Source organism: Aptenodytes patagonicus, chromosome 4 (assembly GCF_965638725.1).
Source record: "Aptenodytes patagonicus chromosome 4, bAptPat1.pri.cur, whole genome shotgun sequence".
NCBI lineage: Eukaryota > Metazoa > Chordata > Aves > Sphenisciformes > Spheniscidae > Aptenodytes > Aptenodytes patagonicus.
In genome coordinates, this window is record NC_134952.1 from 57554719 (window position 1) to 57576547 (window position 21829).

The 21829-nt window shown below is 40.2% G+C and overlaps 1 protein-coding gene across 2 annotated transcripts in view; it reads left to right on the top strand.

Annotated features, from left to right (window-relative positions):
- BANK1 (B cell scaffold protein with ankyrin repeats 1) overlaps positions 1-21829 on the top strand; it is a 159668-nt gene that overhangs the window by 117336 nt on the left and 20503 nt on the right. For both annotated transcript variants that reach the window (XM_076336811.1, XM_076336813.1), the window contains exons 9-11: positions 13029-13125; positions 14689-14994; positions 17838-18116. In XM_076336811.1, the coding sequence (XP_076192926.1) occupies positions 13029-13125; positions 14689-14994; positions 17838-18116 (682 nt within the window). The remainder of the gene's footprint in view (positions 1-13028; positions 13126-14688; positions 14995-17837; positions 18117-21829) is intronic.

Genomic DNA, 21829 nt, shown 5'->3' on the forward strand with positions numbered 1-21829 from the left:
CCAAAATTCTTACCTGTTCATGTTATTGCTGTCTAAGAGAATCAAAGAGCTCTTCAGAGCTAATGAGCTTTTTCTTGCTTTGGATAAAAAAAAAAGATGTTTTAGTATGTGCCGTCTAGGAGAAACAAAAGCAGAAATAAATAGGTATGAGATCTAAAATTCTGTCTTATTCCCTATCTGTCAGTTAGGCACTGCAAATGCTCTCTTTCTCTTAAGCTGAGGAACCTCTATAGTTCATTTACCTCTATAGTAGCATTTTTGTTCCATTACAGGGTGAGTTTTGGAGGTGCTCGGGGTCTAGATGAAGTTATGCCAGAGCAGCGTTGAGCTGGACAGCAGCTTCTTGAGAACTGTCATGAACTGATGGGAGGTAGCATTCACTGCATAGTGGCTTATGCTGAAGTTGGCATAGCCTGAAAAGCTTTAGAAATTATTGTTATGCCACGCATGTCCCTTTTTACAGGGGTATACTTATCTGATGTGGTGAGTTGACCATAGCCAACAGCTAAGCACCCACACAACTGCTCACTCGCCCCCTCTGCCCCGCCCCCAGTGGGATGAGAGAGAGAATAGGAAGAGCAAAAGCAAGAAAACTCGTGGGTCGAGATGAACACAGTTTAGTATGTGAAGGGAAGAGGGGGAAAAAACAAGTGAAGCAAAGGAAATCGTTCACCACCTCCCACAGGCAGACCGATGCCCAGCCAGTCTCCAAACAGCCGCTTTGGAAGCCAAAAAGCCCACCCTCTTCTTTCTCCACCCGTTTTTATTGCTGAGCATGACATTATATGGCATGGAATACCCACTGGGCTGTCCCCCCTCCCAACTTCTTGCCCACCTCAGCCTGTTCGCTGGGAGGGGGACAGAGGAGGAAAAAGAGAAGGCCTTGAGGCTGTACAAGCACTCTTCAGTAGTAATCAAAACATGGGTATGTTATCAAGACTGTTTTAGTGACAAATCCACAACACGGCACCACAGGGCTGCTGTGAAGAAAGTTAACTCCATCCCAGCCAGTCCCAGTACATCTATATTATAAATCCTGTTCAGATTCCCACAGGGAATCCCTATGGAATGGGTTCTTCATCTCACAGCATACGCAAACCCTAGATGTTACTTAATGAATCTTCCACCTCCTCTCTCTGCTACCGGTTGGTCTGCTAAGGGAGCAGTAATTTAGTAACTACACCGAAAGTTCAAACAGTATAATTGTCATCAAGTGAAAGAGATGCTCTCTGGAGAATGGTTATCATTTTGCCCAGAAAAAAAATTAAGAAAAGCAAGAAAAATTCTTATCCTGCTAGACTGAAAAATTAACCTGTTGGCGAGATGGGAGTGCTTTTGTGGAGTTCGCAGTGATTACACAGCCTGTCAAACAGCAGTGGATATTTTGTTCAGCAGAATCAGTACTCTGCAAGATTTGAAAGTCTTTCAGAAAGTCGTGTGGGTGTGTGAAAAGTGAAGTAACAAGAATTGTCGTTAAAGGAGAAATGAGCTAAAGTGAGTCTGAGAAGGAATTTTATTTTTGAATGTTCAGAAGAAAAATCCCTTGATACTCAGTAGTTAGATTAGAGAACAGCACAAATGCTTAGAAGAGAGAAGGTGAGCACAACTTCTTCCAATGGAGACTGCAGTGATTCGATTTTAAAAAAAAAAAAAAAATTTTTTTGTATATACCAGTAAATTAAGTTCTGTGATTAGAATTCCCTTTTTCTTTCTCCTGCAGTAATGTTTTTATCTCAAATCTGTAGTCATGAAGGCTGTATAATAATAAATGGGCATTTAAAACACAAAGAGGTATACGGTTGTCGACACACCAAGCTTTTACTTAGTTTGGTTTTTATTGTTTATTTCTCAGTGGTGGTCAATTTGTACAAAAGGGAGGGCTTTTTTCCCAGAAATTCAGTTAAAAGCAGGAGTTAAAAAAAAGTTGCAGAAAGTTTACTATGATTTGATAGACAGGCATACAAAGTAAGTGTGAAATTACACAGAATAATGATGCAAATAGGGATCAATTCAGGGATGCTAGCTGGCTGATACGCAGTGCAATAAATCTGCTTTTAATGAAGTTAAAGGCAGACATGCAAATGAATTTTTTTAGTAAGAGAGTCCAGAAGGAAAATATTTACAATTCCAATAGATTATTTCAAACGAAGCAATTCTTTTGCTCTTCTTAAAATATCTGAGGCCAAAGTTGGGTATTCATTGATGTTTTAATTTGTGTAGTTTCTTAATATACTGCAAATCATCTGTTTCAGTCATACATTTACTCCAGACTGATCCCAAAATCATTAGATTTGGTGTTTCATGTCTCATTTCTTTTATTCTATGTAATTGTCTATCTTTGGTAGTTGTGTGCATTTATATACTTTCAGCACATTGACATGAGAATTCTAACACTTTGTTATCTTTTAGTATTGCAGAAAATATGGTAGCTGTTGGGACTTCTGGCAAACTATATGCAGAAGGAATTTTACAAATTATTGTGAATGTCACAATATTTTTACTGTCATTCTGTGTCCTTGCTCGGTTTTCTACCTGATTTAGTATGTGTTTGTTTTGTTCTAATTTGTTAGGATTAGTTTAATCAGAGCATAAGTATACTTGTCCATTAGATCATGAGATACTCCTGAGTTGAACTAATATGAATAAAGAAGAAACTGGCTGGTTAAACTGAAATCCATACAGATAAATAAAGCAGTTACACACGCCTGTGACCCAAAAAGAGAAATTTGTGCTCTGGGAAAGCTGATGCTGCAGTTTTACACAACGGGAACATGCCTTTGAAAGAAAATTGTGTGTACTGCTGAGGTGTAGAATCAGAGAATGGTTTGGGTGAGAAGGGAATTTTAAAGATCGCCTAATCCAACCCCCCTGCTATGGGCAGGGACATCCTCCACTAGATCATGTTGTTCAGAGCAACCCTTGAATACCTGCAAGTGTTATGAGTTAAAGGCATAACAGTTGTATGTTAAAGGTATAAGAGGGGTAGGGGTCATATATTTAAGAAGTGACAACACTGCTGCGTTTATTATGTCCAGACACCTGAGAAAAAGCCACATGGTGTAAGCAGCTGCACGAGAAACCAGAAAGGCATTAGGGGTTTGCAATAAATGATGATTGCTTGCTACTCTGAGAAGTCATTTTGAGTAATGGAGCAATCATTGCCTTTTGTTCGTAGAGTGAGCGGCTTTATTCAAAAATACAGTTACTGATCTTAAATACCCGTTCTTTTTGCGGTCTGACTTGTGTGGCGCACACAGGTTTGAGTTGGTTGCTTCTTGCTCAGCTGGCTAATGGAAGTTAATGGCACCGTGGATGCTGTCATCTTGTATTGATACCACAAGGCCTCAATAAGGCATGGAAAACTGAAAGGGAATAATGGAAAACATAAGACTCAACAGCATCAGTGAGAAAAATCCCAGGAACTTTTTATGCTCTTGCACTTTTCCTGTAAACGAGTAGAGCAGAGAAGGGTCTTCTAACTCATTTCTGGGCATTGGATGTGCTGATCTCTGGCTCAGCAATGCTGCACGTGCAGCTCCTGCACACAGCCTGAGGTGTGCATGAGTCAAAGATGTGGTCTAGAGCTGAGGCACTGGGGCACGCACACTCCCTCGTCCGTGGTGAAGCGGAGACGGAAGCTGAGGGCCCACCTTGTACAGCAGCATGGAGTACATCAGGAATGGCTCAGCCATGCTCTTTGAGAAGGCAGAGTGCATTGCACATCACACAGCTTGCTCTGACAGATGGGGAGCAAGCAGGAGAAGGCAGCAGTTTTGGCTGGCAGGATAATATATGCTGTTCTTGGCTGTCTCTAAGACAAGTCCTGCTTAGATCAGAAGGCCAAGTTCAAGTGTTTCAAGGGCTGGATCCAGCCCCCAGGCCACTCAGCCCACACTGCTTTAAACTACTCTTTGTTTCAGCATTTCATGGCAGAACATGTGCAGCAAAACTTCTCTCCACCCCTTTTCTCCCCACCTGCCCAGCTTTAAAACCAAGTTAGATTCCCAAGTGGTTTTTGTCTTTGATTATAACACTGTATTGAATGTTTCACTGCGCTCATGCTTTAGTGAAATCTGTGTTTTCTCATGTTTTTTTGCAAGCCTGAGTTATCAAGCAAGGTAATAGGGTAGTAAAAGTGCTTAACATTAATAAAGCTAATGAACAGCAATGCTGGATCTGTCCTCGCGCATGCAATCAATTTTATGAAGCTGGCTTCTTCAGTCATTTCTCCAGGTGCTCATACAGGGCCCTGGGAAAAATGAGTAATAAATACTTAAACACTTCCAATACTTTGATGAATATTTTACATTGTAGAATATGTGAATATTAGTAACATTAATGCAGACTTGAGAGTTAGAAAAATTTTTATAACCAGAATGGCTGGTCACTAGGCTGTAGCTCAGGGATACAGGTGAAACTGAGTGAAAGAAAGTGTTTGCCAAATTGTCTGCTTGTATTTCATGAAGTACTGAGCGTGCAAATGGAAAATATTTCCTAGAGCGTATCTAGTTCTCACCTTTGCATTCTGGAAAGCTCTGGCAGGCCCAGTGACAAAGGGTATAGTATAGGCTAGACCGTAGCAAGGGTGAGACAAAAGGAGCAATAACTGCAAAGACGGATCCAAATGGCAGTATATTTGAAGTCCCTTCTGCTTCGGTTGCTGCATCTAGGGTCTAAGCAGACAGTGCTGGCAGGTCTGAGGAGTGGTACGAGCGAATCACCTGGGGCTGGAAAAAAAGTCCCAACTACTGTGTATCAATCCAGTTTCTCTGAAAGCAAGAACAAATACTTTAGAAAGCAAGTCTGGCATGCCTATGACAGGGAAATGGAGGAAGCATCCAGCTAAGGAAAACAATTTCTTCTGTCTTGAGGTTCTGAGATGACTTTGCCTATTTCCATCCCATTTTCCTCTGTGCTTAAGTTCATTCCCAGTGAGAGGACGCTATAGCTATGGTTGTGGTCTGTTAAGCGATGCAAGTTACCCACCTCTGTAATCCCTGCCTGGTGAGGTCTGTATCCATGCAGCACTGAAGCCCTCTGGTTAATAAAGCCTTCAGAGCACAGGAGAGGACTGCTTCCCCTGGGAGGCACCCAGCACCTTGCTTGGGCTAGAGGACAGAGCTTTTGGTTTTGCCAGCACAGTTTGCCTCCCATGGAAATAAATAACCTGCCAAGAATGCCACTTGATATCTAGTAACAGGAAAGCAGTGTTTTATTGTTGCTACTGCCTTCTGGGAGCAGATGGCATAGAGTAGGCCAGCTCTTACATGTAGGCCAGAAGGACAGCCCTTTCTTTTTGGGAAGGGCTCTCCACACTCATCCCAACATCAGTTCTTACTGGAAGGGAAGGTTATCTTCACTGTCACTAAAGTGGGAATGCTTGTCCATCGGAAACTACCCTGAAGTACTCCATAAAGTTAGCCTTAAAATCGTTATTCTGGTAGGACTTAGGGAGTCGGAATCTAGTCCTACTTTTGCAGAGTTTAAGTCCTTTCTAAATGAAATGTGGATGTGTCACCCATCCAAAAACAGCTAACATTACAATGCAGACAAAGTTGGCTGCGTAGAAGGCACTTGGAAGCAGTGTAGTGGTAAGAAATATATTATGTTGATGCTTTAATGCTAGTTAAGGAAGAGAGCTGAGTTTCCAAATGAGCATGTTAGGGTCAAAACCGACAAATGATTCAGTAATGAAACACAAACTGATGGAATCGTTTGAGAAAATATTTTTCTGCTCCTGAGATCAGAAACGCCAACGTAGGGCATAGAATGTGAAGTGTGGTGGCAGTATTTTGAATGATATTTAATCTGTTTCTACATCTTTATAGCATACATAAAAGTAGATTTTTGTGGGAAGACCAGCTGAGTTTTTTCTGTGAGGTTTTTTTTTATCAGAGGCAATCATGGTTTTCAGTTGTGCAGTTTGTGAAGAAATCAATAAGGTTTCCATTAGGTCAGGAAGTCACATGGAAAAGGCCATGAAATTACTGAAAAGTTATGTCACTTAGGAAAAACAGGTTCATAGTTTTCTTTTTAAATTATCTGGAAGAGATTTTCCACTTTGCACTAGAGAGGGTGTAGAAACTGGGGGGGTTTGTTTGTTCGTTTGTTTGGGCGTTTTTTAACAAATTGACCTTTTTTAGAAGAATCCAGCATACTTTTTTAGAAGGAAGCCAGCATATCTTCTTTTGGTGTTCATGCCATTGCTTTGAATTGAATAGATGAAAAAACATCCCTCTCTATTGGAGAAGAGAACTTCTCATGATCATGTTAGAGCTTGTTGTTCTCAAAAATAAATTGAGACTTAGATTGCTTATGCTGTCTCCCTTTTCTAGACTCTTAAATGCTGATCAGTAGTGATTTGTGGTGTTGTCTGCAAACTGGGAAGGCAGAAGTTTCTTCGCAATTTCATTTGGAGGGGATTTTTAACCTGAAGAAATAATAAGGAAGAGAAAAGTAGGCCAATGCTTAAAACTTAGGTACTTGTATAAAAATCCAAAAAATATAGAAATTAGGATAAGGATACAGTTCCCCTATGTGACCAAACTTGCAATTAATTTGTGTAACAGATAGCTGATGGAAGAATTTACATGATTTAAATGAAAGAGTATAGCTTGTTCATGAAACACAGTCAAGGGGAAACAGGAAAAAGTGCTGTGTTTGTGTACCAGCAGTGCGTAGTCTTGCTCTGAGGTCCAGATCACCAGCGTCTGCCTGGAAAAGAATACAGCAAGAGACGTTATCCCGCAAGTTTTTAAATGCATTGGTAAGGTTTTGACGTTTAAGGTGAAGGAAATAGCTAGAGGACTCTTGTCTTTTTAAACAAAGAGAAAGTCATTGAGGATGTCCAGACAGGGTAATGTTGGTGAGGGCGATCTAAGATATGTTATTATATACAGTTCCTATGATAGGAATGAGAAATAACAACATAATAGCGGTAGATTTCAAAAAAAGCATATCTAAGTGCAAACTTACCTCACTGTGGAGGAAAGACTGAAAGTGTAGTAAGAGAACAACCCCAAATAGGAGAATGAAGTCCACAGGAACTAGAAACTATATCAGGTTACTAAGGACAAAGACAGAAGTGTAGCACAGGCACTTAAGGACATTATGAGAAAGACCAAGGCACAAAATGAAATGCAGCTAACGAGAAATCAGAAGTAATAAGAAATGTTTTTATAAGGCTAGTTTCCAGTGATTCATTGTCAAAATGAAAGGCTTATTGATTAGAGTCGTCCTGGTTCCTGTACTATTCAGTACCCTATTAGCAATTTAGATAATAGAAAGATTTTTCAAATTCCTTCCAACTCCATGGTCCAGTGTAGTGATTTATGGGTGGGCATACTCTTACCCAGTTACATGAAGTTTTGAAATGTTCCCAGTCCACATCTACTTCCAGGTTTTCAAAGCCATTGATTTTACTTTTAAGAAAGGACTGTATGCAGTATTGAGGTCTGCACTGAAGAGAAAAAAGAAAGGACACTGAAAGAATAAGTGCAAATGAGTCCAGGTCCGCTTGGTTTTCTTTTGAATGATATTTAGAGAAAATAGTGATTGTTTCTTTAGGATGCACTGACCCCAAAGATAGGCATCCATGCACCTGCATAGTTGGTATCAGATAATTTTAAAAGCACCGCTCTACTTGCATCTGGGCTGTACGTGCCCTCGCAGCCGGTCTAGCAAGCCCATATAGACTGTGATAGCTTCAACCAGCATTTGGCAACTTGTTTCTCAGAGTCCCAGGAGAATCAGGGCTCCAAATCAGCAGAGGGAGAGGGCAGCTGTGGAGTCTTTCAGACTGGTGCATCTCAAGGAAGCCACACGGTAGAAACTCTTTCTCTTCTGGTGTTTGACACAGGTTCAACTCCAGGTGACCGGCAATGTTATCTTGTTGCTTAATAGTCAGAAGAAGATGCCTAAAGTTGTACCTGTAGGACAGCCATACCAAGGTTGTCCTCTGATCCGAAATGCTGAGCTACAGAGAGGTGGGAGACAGATGAATGAGCAACGCCTCTCTTAGCAGAGCTGCAGACTTTGAATGTTGGGAGTGGGATAAGAAGGAATGTTGTGGTGACATGTTATAAACAAATCAAGCAACCAGATCTGTCTCAGCTCTGAAAGAACAGGCCTTAGTGTGACTGGATAATATTTTTGAGATGTCTGATAGTGAGCCTGAATGCTACCCAACAGGCAGCTGGAAATGCCCTAGAGTCCAGAAGAAGATCAGGTAGTCTTTGTCCTAAACAAATTAAAGGCAGCACCTTCAGTTTAATCTAGTGTTTGAAGTCTTGCTTCTCCCAGCAAACAGCTTAATGAAGAAAACTGGTAGGCAGATGGACTGACTGAGGTGTGAAAATTGAATTAGAATGAAGATTAGAATTAAAATTTAGATGTGGCCTGCAGTAATCCTATAAATCATGGGCTTTGCGAGGCTGGCTGCAGGGAGCTGCCTTTTTTGTGCTCTCCTACTCGATATACTGGCTACGAGAAAGATAATTTGTACTGAAAAGGAGAAGGGGATCACCTAGCTCAGCCAGTAATGCGCTGACTTTCAGGAAAGAAAATCTTGTTTGGAGGAAGGAACACATGATGTTCTTCAGGCATCTTTTACACAGGATGCAAGAACATCATTTCATCCTGAAGCAGAGGATATCTGGGGAGAATGCGGCGAAGTATATCCTGGTAGGCCTGGCAGAGTCTGACTTACATATAGGGAAGAAAATAGTCTAAGTTCCAGTATTTAATGGAAAGATTGACTGCAGAGCCCCACAGAATATACATTTCATTTAGCGTTGTAAGTGGTTCTGCCTTGTTCAGATTTAAGGAGTTTGCCAAGGCGGCTTGTGAGCTATCGGGTACAATGACGCTGAACAGCACAGAGCTGTGACTTGAGAAGATGAAGTCTGCAAGAAACGGGAGGGTGATCAACAGAAGGGATGACAGATTTGTCAAGACAGAGACACAAAAATGTTGAGTCCATGTCACCATTTTAATGCTGTACTTGATATTTAAGCCTGAACAAGCAACTCTTTGTTAGTCCATACAACAATTTAAATCTTCCAGTGCACTTCTATGAGCTACCCTATATCACGTCAGGGAGCTAACTTCCATGGGATAATAATTCTTTTTTAATTCAGCCCTAGCTAAAGAGAATGTCTTGTCAAAAAGATCAATGAGACTTTTACGAGCAATGGTAAGGATTTTCTCCAGCAGTTTTCCTAATTGCTGCAATCCAGAAAAACTGAGGACATAGGAGAAAGCGTGAATTCCCAAATTACAACACAGACATGGAAGCCTCTCTTACATAATTTAATTTTTTTTTTAAGAAATATCAGTACAATAAGATGAAATAGAGCTGTGAGTCTGAATTTAGACTCACAAGGGATGTAATTATTCAGTGTAAAAGAGATATATATATACACACACAGTTGAATTTCAACTTATTAAGGGACAATTTTCTGGAAGAAAAAGACAACTAATAAGGAGACAATTGGAAAACAATGGAATCAAGGACATAAGAATCGCATGAATTAATGAATTATTACCTTAAGCATTGTCCCAGGCCCAATTTAAGCATGAGAATCTGATTTTGAAAGCTGTTGAGCAATGTACCGTAAGGAGTTCTGTGTTAGTTTGTTTCTAGGAATATAAGTTATGGGTATATTTTTATATATATCCATTTATGTCTTATACATAAAGGCTAATATGGGCTGTGAATGATATATTTACCTGTGAGATACTGTTTATAAATGAAGTGCTGATGTCCAGGTGCTTCTCACTCTTGCCATAACTTGATACAATATCACTGCTGGGTTAGATTCCTCTGAATTCTTTAATGTTTCACTCCTCACTGTACAAGAAGGTACAACGCACCAAATTTTAACGGTGTGGGCCCTTGCCAGGGGGAGGCTTCCCTCTCAGTACATATTCACTGGGGAGAAATATTTTTGAGGGGTAAGAAAATCCTTTGTATAAGAAGGAGGAAATCTTCGGAAAACACACCTTAAAAAGGATGGCTTTTCAGGAGAGCATTGCAAAAATGCTGACAAGACGGTTATAATAATTTTGCTAATGGCATTCCTGAGTAAATAACTGAGGTAAATCAATTTAGGCTTTGTATAAGAGGGACAGCTTTGAAGCTATTAAAAAACTTGGCCTTTTTGGAAGTCTTTAGTTTGACATGAAGCTTAATCAAGAAAGTTAAAACACATAACTGAAAGAAAATTAAGTATCTGCCTTTCGATGTTGAGAGGTGGCATTTAATCTTAGGACTTGAAACATCAGTCTCTCAGAGGACTTTCATTCCAACATTCCTGTTGCATCTTGAGGTAAGGAATTTTTATTGCTAACTCACAAACTAGAGTTTCAAACCTTCAGAGCCCTTTTCAGTAGTCTGTTGTGAGCAGTTCTGTGCTAACAGCAACAGCTTTTTTATACCTTTTTTTGTGATACCGGTTTCCGCTAAAGCTAGTTCTTCCTTTGGAAGGTGGCTTGACATCCAAAAGAAATCTCAGTGTAAATCAAAGAGCCATTTTCAGCCAGACAGACTCAAAAGACTTTAAAGTTCAGGTCTGTGTGCATATTGTACACCACACCCTAAATTTTACTGTAGAAACATCATGCTGGCTATGCTGTTACATTCAAATTACGTCACCCAGCCCATATAAAAGACACTCCAAACCTAAAGGTAATGGGCATTCATTCAGGGCATCATGGCAAGGTTTGCAAGCTGAGCCATGGCATTTTTCTGATTTAGCTACGTTGCTTTGCATTCTTAAATAAGGACACACTCCACTGCCTTTGGAGACGCTGCACCATTTTCAGCTGCACGGTGTCATCATGCCCAGTGTCACAGGAGGCTTTTCTCAATAATTTATGCATTATACAGAATCTTTTTCTAGTGTAAACATACTTAGTTAAAGACTCTTTCTATCTATTCAGCTTTTCTGTGTCTCCCAGGTCCAGGAGATTTTTAGGAAGCGTAGTCAGGGGCTAAACTTCTGAATTGCACCCTGAATTCCCTAAGATTCAGCATTATCAGTGAAGCCACTATAAGCTAGCAGGGCAGGCTGACCTTCAATCTTCTGAAACACTGAGGTTTCAAAGATGCATATTAATCATATCTATTCTATTGTTTTCCTGTGAGTCACCAGGTTTCCTTCAGCTGAGAAATGTCTATGCCGAAGAAGAAAATCAGAAAGTGCCATTTGTTTCCTCCACTTACCCTTTTGACCTCATTCTACCAATTATATATCCATGCGTACTTCATGTTTGCAAAGATAAAAGTGAACACCTTGAAAGAATGTCTCTGGTGTGGTACTCCACTGTAATAGCGGGAGAGCTTAATATATCCAGAGCTCTGCTTGCTTGATTTCTTCTGCACACATCCTCTGTTCACAGGAGAGATACAGAACTTACCAGAAGACTTTTTTTTTTCCCCCAACTGTACAGTTACATTTAGCACGTGCAGGCCTAAATCTTTTGAAAATAAATACTCTGAAAAGCTCTAACTTCAGGGCTTTTAAGAGGTATCTTGTTTCTGTGAAGTATAGAGGAACCAGATAAATGATGGGGAAGTTCAAGCAAAACAGGATTCTCTCACTGACGTGCACATTATATGGCCATAGAAAACAGAGAATAATACTTTATCATTGGAGGCAGATATAGCTTTGTGGAGATCCAGGTGTATTCTTGAAGCAGCAAAGCAAAGCGGGCCAGGGAGGCACCTGATGCGCAGTCTGATGGCTGCACTGTCTTAAGACTGGTATTCATGAGATGGCTGTGTACAAGAGCAGCAGGGAAGAAGACATTCTCAGTTCCCCAGGAAAACCCACTATTTCTCCAATTTTATCCCCCTTTCACACAGCCAGAACTCTGTCCCTGAGACAGTGACTGTGGATGCCAGGGGGCAGCAGGATACTAGGAACAAACTTCTTGAGAGTCTGGCATGAGCTCATGGGAATCTGTTTCTGCGCCATGCAGAAGGGTATAATGGCTCATCAGTTCTTCCTCTTGACTTCACTGTCCACTAATCTGCTTGTAATTAATCTTGCAGACTGGATGATATATGGACCATGCTGTTTCCCTACCTGCTTTGGGGTTGGTGTATTCAAACACCCAGAGTTAACATTTTGTGATTCAAAATTCCTGAATAATTATTGAGGGCTCCGTTGTGCCTGTGCAGGATAGTTTCATATTACACTTACATGGGAATCGAGGTCCTGCTGGGTTCCTTGAATAAAACTGTCACCTTTTGAAATTCCAGTTGTTCCTGAAAATCAGCAATTAACAAGTGTGTGTTGTATATTTTAAGACAACAGAACTGTCTGTAGTTGTGTTACAAGTTTGCTCTTAGCGGCTATGAGTGAGCAGAAGTTTGTACCTCTTCTGCTTGAAGAAATATATTGATGACATTTTAGAGAACTGAGCCTCCTGAGACTAATTTTGAATAGCGCTGTGTGAACGTAACACCCTTCTAGAGGAACAAGACGCAACGCTTTGCCACATTTGGGCACTGAGGTAGAACTGCTAACATGCTTTGCAGTCCCATTTCTGGTTTTTCAGTGCACATGCGGCTTTTGGTACCAAGCACTAGGATATGGGAACCGTTTGTAATGAGCTCTCCAGAGATATCTTGCACTCTGTGCAGCCTTGAGATATTCAGTAATGTCCTATAGACTTTGTGGTTTTCTGTTACTGATCTGTCTTGTTACCTATGAGTGCTTCACCGTTGGGAGCAGAGTTGGGAACTGTCTGGACAGCCCAGCGCAGTGCTAAGGAAAGATCAATTAGTTTCAATCCTTGCTGTGCAAACTTGGATATCGCTTCATGGCACAACCTTGTGTCCTTTATATGTACCCAGATATACGCATTCCTTTTGCCTACAGTACGTATACCACTACATAGTTGCAAATACATGATGTTTCTATCTCCACTTTCCCCTTAGTAGAATGTTGAATTGATAGCAGAATGTGAAGGTAGGAGATGATGTCACCAAAACAAATACTCTCCTTTATTTTTCTTTCTAGATTAATACAGCAGATAATTTCACCAATTGTGAGGAGGAAGCAGATGATGATGACACTTATGTGCTTATGTTAGGCTCAGAAACTCAACCAGCCGTGAGTAAGTCATGTTGTTAGCTTTATCAGTAACAAAGCATGTGCTGTATTAAGTGAGTGGGATTATGGACAAACAGAAGGGGAAAATTATTTTAATACTTTCAACTTCTACATGTTACTGCAACTTCCAGGGAGGGCAGATGTCCTAGGAGAAGGGGGAAGGCAGGTGAGGGATTCAGTCATGATAACTAAAGTCATTTCTCAGAAAGACAGACCTCAGTGCAACCACCCCTCCCGGTAAATTCTAGAAATTTGTGATCTCTGCTCTGAATCTAGAAAACAGCTGAATTCTCCAAGTTCTCGGAGAACAGCCTTCATATAAGGGGAGGCACTGCCTACAGGTGCGGCCAACTCCTGTGTGGAGGCACAGATAGTAGACATTTTGCAGCTTGATGTTCATACATCTAAGCATAGATTGACGACAAGCTTGTCGATAATCTGTGTGGTCATATGCATTCCCCTTGAAAACTGGAAACAAAGTTGCTTGTTTGCATTTACTGATGGCATATATTTTGCATGTATTTTACAGTGTCATGGATCTATAAAGCTAAACTTTATCCGGTTTCTCTCTTATCTGTTTGTTGACAATTTTATCTTTTCAACTGTCTCATATTCTGTATGAAAAGGATGTTTTTTATTTGCTAAGTTTAAACCGGTTGCTTTAACACATCTAGGTAGATGATAGCCACTGTGACAATGTGAGCTAGAAACCTGGTTAGCCCTGATATGTTTTCACTGTCTCTGTCATGCTGTATATGGGAACACCCCAGGGTGGACACATGGAAGAAGAACACGGGTTGTAACAGCTGGCCATGTTAGCCAGCTAAATGCCCTATCCTCCCATTTGAATCAGTGGTGAAAGAAAGGCATCACCAAAGGATAACTCAGAATGGAAACCTACCTCAGGGGCTCGGTATTGCCTGCTATGTGCTATGCGTTGGCTGTAAGTCTGCTGACGGTCTTGTGTAGTTTACTCTGTTATGTTACTGAGGTTGACTACCCAAATCTTGATGCTGTACGCAGTGATTAAAACGTCCGCTTTCACATCCCTTCACTATATTCTTATTCTGTGGTCCGTGGGCCACTAAAGACAGAAGAGCTCCATTTCCACAGGAGTACAGCCATGTCTCTCAGGGGCAATGTTTATCTCATTCTAGAGAGATTTAAATAAGCACCCAAAACCCGTTGTATAAAAACAGGTTACACAGCTGTGTGAGCTATGGCTTTATTTTACTAAGTGTTGCGCTGTGCTGCATTGAAAGTCAAGTAACACAAATTATGGAGGCAAGGTAAGTGTGTGTGATTTCATTCTGACAGCAACTCCAGAAGAGTTTAACATTGCGTGCGCGAAGATGGTGTGTATCAGAGTAGCAAGATACAATAAAAACTTCCACTCTTGATTTGGTAAATATTTAAAAAGCTGCTCACCGACAATATGTATTTGACAGCTTTCCTACTGTATCAGTTCATAAAAGTTTTATTAGCCATTGTGTTGCTTCTGTGGGAATCCTTGAAACAGGAAATGTTTCCAGATGGCAAATTTTAGATGAAATAATGCATTCTTTAGCATTAAAAGCCAAGCAGAACCCAGGAGATCAATATGGAATTGGATCAAGATGCCAACAAGAAGCTGAGGCAGATGAGGAAAAGAAAGATGATGTAGAAGACAGCAGAGAGGAGACAGAACATGAAGATCAAGAAGAGGAAGATTCATACAGCTTTCACAACAGTCCTGACAATTTGTATGCCAGCATACCTGATGATCTCAGAGAGAACAGAAGAGATGGCTTTTTCTGTAAGAGGCCACCCCTTCCTCCCCCTCAAAACCTGCCTGGCATCCTAAGACAGGACAATCTGCACAATTTATCACAAGGTACGATCTTGAGAGGAAAATAACCCCAGATACAAACATGTGCAAGTACAGACTAGGTGCTGCTGTAGATTATGTGTGATCACTTCTTCTAAGAGCAAGTATGTTAGAAGTAGGCCTATGTCTAGGCAGTACGGCCCTAATTCTGCAAAGCAAGCATGTGCGTATGAACTTTGCTGCATCAAGATGTTCATGACCAGGTATGTCAGCTAATACTGTGCTATGGGCTGTTGGGTTCAGGTTTCAGGTTTTTCTCGCTCTGCCCATCTCAGAGAGCTGCCAAATAATACATGATGCATTGGATTTACAAGAGAGGTTTGAAACAAAAGATTGAGATTGTATTTTTGTCAAGTTGACTTAAGTACTTACCATTTAAAAATATTAAATACTATCTTTATTTAATACAGCTTGGAATTTTACAGGTAGAATTAATAGAAAGTGACTGTGCGAAGAGAGGTAACAGTATTTTATTACATTTTAGCCAATGTTGTGGTTAGAAATAAAAAGCTATATTGTGTTGCAGATTGAAAAGAGAGGGAGAAATTGTGACCTTTAATGAAATGCTTAGCCTTTTTTTTCTAAAATACTTCTGCCCAGAGTAAAAATCTAAAATTTAGTGTTGTAGTTTGATTCAGGTGATGAGAAGCCCAAAATACTATTTGCATCTATTTCAGAAGGGATGATTATCATTTTTTCTCATTGGGAAAAATAAGTATGCAAAAGAATTCAAGCTTAAATACCCGTCTTAAATAGTCGCATACGAAAAAAAAACTTATTTGTCACAGACACTACTGATAAGCATGCACACAAATTGCTTCTCAGTTTCTCCACTGCTTATTACTGTTAACTCTGTTTTTAAATGTGGCATAACCTATTAGAGTCTTAAATTACCATCACCAAGCACTTTGAAGTTCACATAAGTAGACAGAAATAGCTTTCTAGCCTTATAGCCTGCTATAGGTAGGTTTTCGTCCTGTTTTCTGCTGTGAAAGAAAAAGCTGGCTATATGCAGGAAGTCATAGGTGGATTCTAAGAGAAAGAGGGGCAGAATAAAATTTATGTTCAAGATGCGTTTTGCTTCCCACAAAATACTCAGCTGCAGCTATATGTCTGCATAAATGAGGGGTCAGGTTTGGTCAGGACTTGTTAGTGTCGGTTTGATATAAATGCCTGTCTTGGAGTAGCTCTCATGTGGCTATACCATCAAGTAGTAACGTAACCCTCTCTGCCAAATGCCGGTTGTCTGTGTGTGGGTACCAACAGAGAAAGTTTCTCAGCTACATAGTGTCCCGTGCCGAATCCTGTGCTAGTAAGGCAGAGTTCATCTAAAAATGCTCCTGTGTGAATAGTTCATTTAAAACATGCCGTGAATTTTCCTGAAGTGTTCACCTTGGTTTCATCACTGGGGAATGGGGTGGGGGGTATTAGAATTCCTCTAAATGTGGATGATGCTTGCTTTCAAAGAGGAGCTCTAATGAGTCATTGCTACGTATTTTTAGTCAGCCGCTTGCTTTAGGTATTGCTGTGGAATACCTAAAAGGCAAGTCCTCTCTTCTTGAAGTCTTTGTTTTGGCAGTGGCATGAGAGTGCCCCCTGTGGGAGTTAAAAGAAGGAATATCCTACAGAGAAAGAAACAGAACTTTTATAGTGACACGGAAACAAAATATTTTTCATTTTAAATATAGCAGGCGTATTAATCCCACTTGTTGTTTTAAAACATTTTTGTATCTTAGCCAGAATACATGGTGATAGTACGTATTAATAATACATCCCATTTATAAATGACGCATCCCATTTATAAATGTATCCCACTTACAAAGATTGTTTAGCTCCTGAACCCATAAACAGATAAAACAATTCTTTAAATAGCAGCCAAAGGACTGAAAACACCAGTAGTGACCACAGCCTAGTTTAGCAGATACACATGTACAGGCAGTAGATTACAACACGAGGAAAACATGACTCAGTACAACAATTCCAGGCAGGTCTACTGTTTTTGCAGGAAAGATGGGTAAACAGCACAAGGAAGTCATGAATATTTATGGGAACACCAGCCTCAGTAACAGCTTCTAACTCTTAGCAGTTTGTGGGGTTTTTAAAGACTAATCAAAAGAAACACAGGTATCGGGAAACTCATCGATTCCTTTTAATGCTGTAAAATGTAAAAGCCAAAGGAAAGCAAGTTCTGAGTAGTCATACTATGAAATGTATGAAATGTAGGGAGTACAGAGAGTCAGGGAAGTTACTGAGGTGGGGGGGTTTGGATAGGCTTAGCGTAGATTATAAGAGGTCATGAATTTCATCTACGCTGTATGGGGCTTTTTCAATTTTTTTCACCTTGTCCTACAGTACATCTTAGTAAAGCCCTCAAAACTAAGTGGGACATTAAAGATGTAAGAAAGACAAAACCCAACATTTTCTAAAATAAGTTTCAATTCTTAAGTCATTGTTGCAACAGCTAACAAATAGCCTGACTTTCCAAAATGCCAAGGGCCACAGGTACCGCTTACTTGGTTTCACCATTAAAGAACATGTTTGTGTGACTCTTGTGGGAGCAACTGGGGCACTCGGTATTTCTTTTAAATAAGCCCATTTCTTTTGGGGCTAATAGCTAAGCATCTGGTTTTGATAATGTGATGTGAAATCATGAGGAGGCCCTGAAGTTGGAATTACTCCTTTGGGACAGCCTCTCTACCGACTTAGATGATCAGAAGCTTCTGAAAATCAGAGCGCTTTAGTTTAGAAGTGAAATTAGGTCTCTGAGTTACTTTAGGAAACTCTAAAGCTTTAAGTCCTAATCTCCTTTCTTTACCCTATGTATGGAACACAATTCCTCGCTTTTTCAGAGAGGAATTTTGTGGAGGACAGCAGTGAAAGAGGACGTGGTGATGGACTCATAACAACATACTACAGAGAAGACCAAGATACATGCGAGGGAGGCGGCGAGGAGGAACACCCATACACTTTTGCAAAACTGGATGAATCTGTGTACGATTTCATACTGGCTGAGGAGGAGGAGAAAAGGAAAGAACGCAGGTCTTTTATCATGAACAGGCCGCCAGCCCCTGCCCCTCGTCCCATATGTTCGCCGGTCAGAGAGGAGAACACTCCCTATATAGTACAAGGTTAGTGCTGCTGCTTTGTAAATATTTGCTGGTAGAATATAGACGTCTCTTCTATTTGATGAATAATAATTTTTAAAAGACTAAGATCCTTGCTCAGTTACTTCCAAACCAACAAATTGGTTGATTCAGTCAACCTATTCTCACCTTTCAAATGAGCTGACAACTTCTCTGACTAATGTTAATTTTCAATTTGCATCTCAGCATCACTTTTTTGGTTTAATTTTACAAAAATTATGACAATATGATGGAAAATTAAGAATCACTGGGCTAGCTATGAGAGTGTCTGTTTTAACGGTGCGATACAGAATGGGCTATTTGAATCACCTTTCCTTTCAGTTTCTTTATCAAAAGGGTTTTACTTAATTCTAAGAGAGAGATTTTAGCCGTATTTTATTTTTTCTGATGAGAACAGTAGGGAGAAATGCCTGTGCCTCCTCTTTCAAATGTCCTTTCTCCAATGCAAGATGCTAGAAATGGCCACCTGAGGAAGTATTATGTCCTTTTACCATTTCTGTGAAAACTAGGGAACCTTTTTGAGCTTATTCATGGAAATTTAAGGCTGGAAGATATTTAAGGTATTTTGTAGTCCAATTCAGACTGAAGCCAAATTTCAAAATAACAAAAGGAATTTCTGTGAACCTACTGCAGAGATCTCTGTGTAAGCCCCCAAATTCATACTGCCTGCATTTCCAGCCTCCTCTACAAAAACCTGCCAATGTATAAGAACATGCATAAGAATAAATGGTAGAAAACCGGGCTGAGAAAAGACACCAGTAGATTGCTTACTCCATCCAGCGCATGTTTTGCACTAAAACAGGATTAATACTACCCAACTCATGCTACCAAATACGGAGGAGCACCTCCTTTTTCATGCCTATTTCAGTCAGTGATTTATTTTATTCTTCCTAGCTAACTCTCTTCCTCCAGGCTGTGTAACTCCAGGTGAGGGCCAGAATGCATGGGCTAATATGTTCATCATTTAGTTGCTCTTTCTTCAGCATGTTCAGGAGGTATAAGGATGAATCATTACAGTAGTTAAAGTGTAATCCAAGAACGGATGTGTATAGGGGGCCTGTTACAACGACAGAAGTCCTGAAATGGCTGCTTTTACTGAGACTGCTAGAGCAGTGTCTCAAATCTTGCTCCTCCATCGTCACAGACAGGCCAGTGACTTGAAAACCCTTACTGGGAAGATGCATTATTTGGGAGATTGCTTTTACTGTCTTTTATTGCACTAGAGTGTTTCTGCTTCGTCTACCTTAACTGTTCACTAAGGAAGAGACTATCAGAGGAACTGCTTTGATGGGACTGTGGTTCTTTTACACCATATATATATGTGTGTGTGTATATATATATACACACATACACACCCCCCCAAGGTTTTTAGCTTTGCAGGTAGTGGTAGACAAATTAGTTTCCTATTGTTCTGTGAAATCAGCCTCTGGCTCAAGTTCATTTACTTATACAATAAATGAGAAAAGTGGAAGCGCTTCAAGAAACTCAGGCCTCTGTTTTGCCTGGCCGTCCTGCTAGTTCCAGATCTGGAGTTTCTCACTCTCCTGTTTTGTGCAGGGATTCCTGAGACAGATAGTGAAATTTTAGACAGAAGTGATATATCTTCAGCTGAAAGATTTTTCTTGCTACTTGGATTGGCAATTCTTGTCCTTCTCCACAGTGGTTAAAAAATTCTTCATCCAGTCCAGCAATGTCCCAGTTTCCAGTTTATTATATTAAAACTGCCTATAATTGGAGAAAAAAAGATTGTTTCGGCTCTAAGGAACAGAAAATTTCATTCCAGTCCATCATTAAAATCTGCATGTGTTTGCAGCCATTGCTTTAGAATTTAATCTAATCAGTTTAAGTAAAATTACTCTGGCTAGTGCATATACACATTTTTCATCCCTCAAATAAATTGATGATAGTTTCAGGTTTTGTTTTCATATATTATGTTAAAAAAAGCATTGCAGAAGTTGCAAAGTCAAATAATCAAAAAGTTAGAATTGAGGTAGTTTTGCTGGTTTACTTCTTTCTCCCTGCCGCGAACATTACAATACAGTCCTTAAGTATATAGCCGTGTGCTGCTATTTATCACAGATACTTTGTTTCATCTAGTAATGTTTGAAGTGGGTGAGCATAAGATGCCAAACTCTTCAGTGTTTTTCATTACCATTTTTGTTTAAAATATAATTTGTGCCTGCCCTAGGTCCAATGTGTTGTTTCAGATCCTTCTGTGATAAACCCTTTGATTTGTTCTGTATCCATTGGGTTTTTGGGTGCCCATTATGAAGTAACTAAGATGCCATTCTTGAGATTGACAGCATTATATACTACTTTACTCATTCAAAGCAGAGATCTCATTGATTTCAGTGGCCACTACGAGTGCTCAGGACTTCAGATTAAATCATCAGTGTGTCTAGTCAGCACCCTAACGTCAGGGATTCACGAGCCCGATGGCTGGCTTAAAATGATGTGTCTGGGGTTACGCTGGGGCTTTGTTGGAGAGAGGAGTCCTGTTCCATAGAGCAACTTTTAGTTACTTAGCTGAGGCATCCTTCCCTCCTCTGTATTCTCTCTCCTTTTAACTTCTAAAACAAATCAAATAATATTCTTGTAAGAAACAAGTTGCCTTCGCTGCACAGTTCTGGTTGTTCTTCAGAACCGTTCCTTTCTGGTGTTCAGTAAGATGGGTCCTATGGGAAAAACGGGATTAGAGAATGGAGCATGATGCACAGAGGAGGGCTGTCTTAAGGCTACACAGTCACCCACAACTGGATCCCCATGTACTTTGGAAGTTCCTGGAAAGAACAAGCTTCATGCTCCAAGGAGCTGTTGCAGGAGCTGCTGTGATAGCGCCACGCAGAGATGCAAGAGGAGGATTTCTTTTTGCCCTTTATGTACCCACAGAGGTGGTGGAAAACTATGGGCTCATTTATTGGCAAAAAAAAAGTGTAAGCATTGCGTAGCAGGAATGCCTTTTGCCTCTTGGATTGCGTGCTGGTGCCTCCTTTCTAATTTATTTTTTGTATCCATCAGGACAAATCGAGTGGCTGAATTCCCATGAGGGCTTTCACCACACATTGAAGTCCACGAAGTTACAAAAGAGTATCTACTCCTTTAAGCAAAAAGCAGTAGTGTTTCCATGAGAATAGCAACAAAGAAAGGGAGCAAATAGCCCTCTTTGTAATAAGTAGCTTTCAAATACATGAAAGATCAAGTTTACACTAGGCAGAAAGCCTGCTCCGCATAGATTACCACTTGGTGCCCTGCAGAATAGGATAGTGGAGCTGTTGATCTATAGAAAACAAACATGGGACTTCACAAGCCTGTTTTTAGAGTCTCTTTCAGAGCAGGATCTACACTTCGAAACCTAGGCAGTAGACAGTGATGCAAGTTGTCATAACTGAACTACCACAATTGACAGTTTGAGCATCTGACCTGAATTTGCTGACGAATAAATTCTGGGAAACATGAGTGAGTTGAAAGATTTAAAACATAAGTGTTCTAATCGCTTTTACTCAGTGTCATTTATTCTATTTTCAAATTTTAATGAACGTGCAAACTACTGTATTGAACACTGCTAAACATACTGCATCTTTAACAAACAGAGAGTACATTGGTCCTTTAATTTAGACCACTGCGAGAATTCTGCCTTCTGTGTGAAAGGCTCATCAACCAATGGAGCTGCAAATTGGTGCCAAATAGCTTCTTGTCCA